Consider the following 1403-nt stretch of genomic DNA (forward strand, 5'->3'; position numbering starts at 1 on the left):
CCCCTAGAGGCACAAAGCATTTCGATTGGTCTATCTCCGTTAGAGACGTCTCCGGATGAATACTGCGATGGAGACGTCTTGACGGTCTTGGGAGGAAATCATCTACAAGCTTGCACTGAAATGTGGGCTGGGCGCAGCCGAAGCCTACTCTTATCGATTTTAGACCACCAAAGGATTTTTAACTTGCACAACTTGCACACGGGACCTCCGAGATTTTTCGCCCTTTTCCGAGAAGGCTAGGTGAAGATCTTTCCTACCAGAAGATCAGGGGGTGAGGCTGAAACAGAAGTAAAAAAAAGAGCTAAGGAGTAGCAGTAGAAAGGCTGGAGACTTTTACTTTTACTTTTCGTTTTTCTTCCTCTGTTGCCGTTAAGCGTCGAGGGGAGATGCAGTGTTTTATAGTAGACCAGCTATGCTGCTCTTTCAATTGGGATTTTATTATAATTTTCTCAGGGTTACCTTGACTCCTTCAATCCATCTTTAGCGTGATAAATTGTAAAAATTGAAACTGTAAATTTGATGAATTTCTTTCCATTGGGCTAAAATCCGAAAAGTAGCCTATTTATCTTGTCTTGCTTCTTCCTTGCACTGTCTGACCGTCATTGTGTCGTTGTGCTTCTAATTGCTCAAACTAAAATCAACCGAGAAATAATATTTTGACTAGACATAGAAACTGTTGAATTAAAAATAAAGTCGGTAAAAATTGGCGGGAAATGTTTTTTGGGTTTTTTTTTGTTGATTTAATTTCTTTTTAAAACGAGCGCCTTATTACACCACGATGCCACACAAATATATTTGCGTGGATGGTTGGTGGGTGCTCTGATGTGGTTTGCTCCTTTCCTTACCAACATCTATCGTCCCTCGTCTCTCCTCCTGTCTTGTAACACATCTATTCTTCGGCACTTATATGACCTTATTGTGCTGTCCCCGTGGAGTTATGCACCCCGCATAATTTAAGAAAAATTTGATTTTTTTATTTTTTTTTCATAATTTCTGATTATTTTCTTTTATCGTTCTTTGTTTATATTAACAGAATCGCATAATTTCACTTTTTGGGGCTCAGTTTTCATGATTTCAAAAATGTTCTTGCATAAAACGAGAGGGACAGATTTTGTTGCAAGTGCCGTAAAACTCTTTCGAAAACCACAATATATTTGCCTCACTACTTTATTACTTTTCCCAGGACTGGGACACGGATCTGGAGAAGTCGGCCCAGGTGTGGGCTGACAAGTGTATCTTTGGCCACAGCCCGGACCGGCAAGTAGAGAAGTACCGCTATGTCGGGGAAAACCTGTATGCTGGGACAAGTGAGGAAACGTTTTGAGCTTTTGTGTGTGTGTGTGCGTGTGTGGGGGGGTATGTGTGTGCGTGGTGTGTGTGTGTGTGTGTGTGTGTGTGTGTGT

The 1403-nt window shown here is 41.4% G+C and overlaps 1 protein-coding gene across 1 annotated transcript in view; it reads left to right on the plus strand.

Moving 5' to 3' along the window:
* The window catches only part of LOC101847839 (GLIPR1-like protein 1), a gene marked incomplete in the record, with an annotated part of 24527 nt that overhangs the window by 14136 nt on the left and 8988 nt on the right, over positions 1–1403 (plus strand). Inside the window, 1 exon segment of the mRNA XM_013087695.2 lies at positions 1184–1307. Coding sequence (XP_012943149.1) covers positions 1184–1307 — 124 coding nt within the window.

The sequence above is a fragment of the Aplysia californica genome, unplaced genomic scaffold, assembly GCF_000002075.1.
Source record: "Aplysia californica isolate F4 #8 unplaced genomic scaffold, AplCal3.0 scaffold00624, whole genome shotgun sequence".
In the NCBI taxonomy this organism is placed as follows: Eukaryota; Metazoa; Mollusca; class Gastropoda; order Aplysiida; family Aplysiidae; genus Aplysia; species Aplysia californica.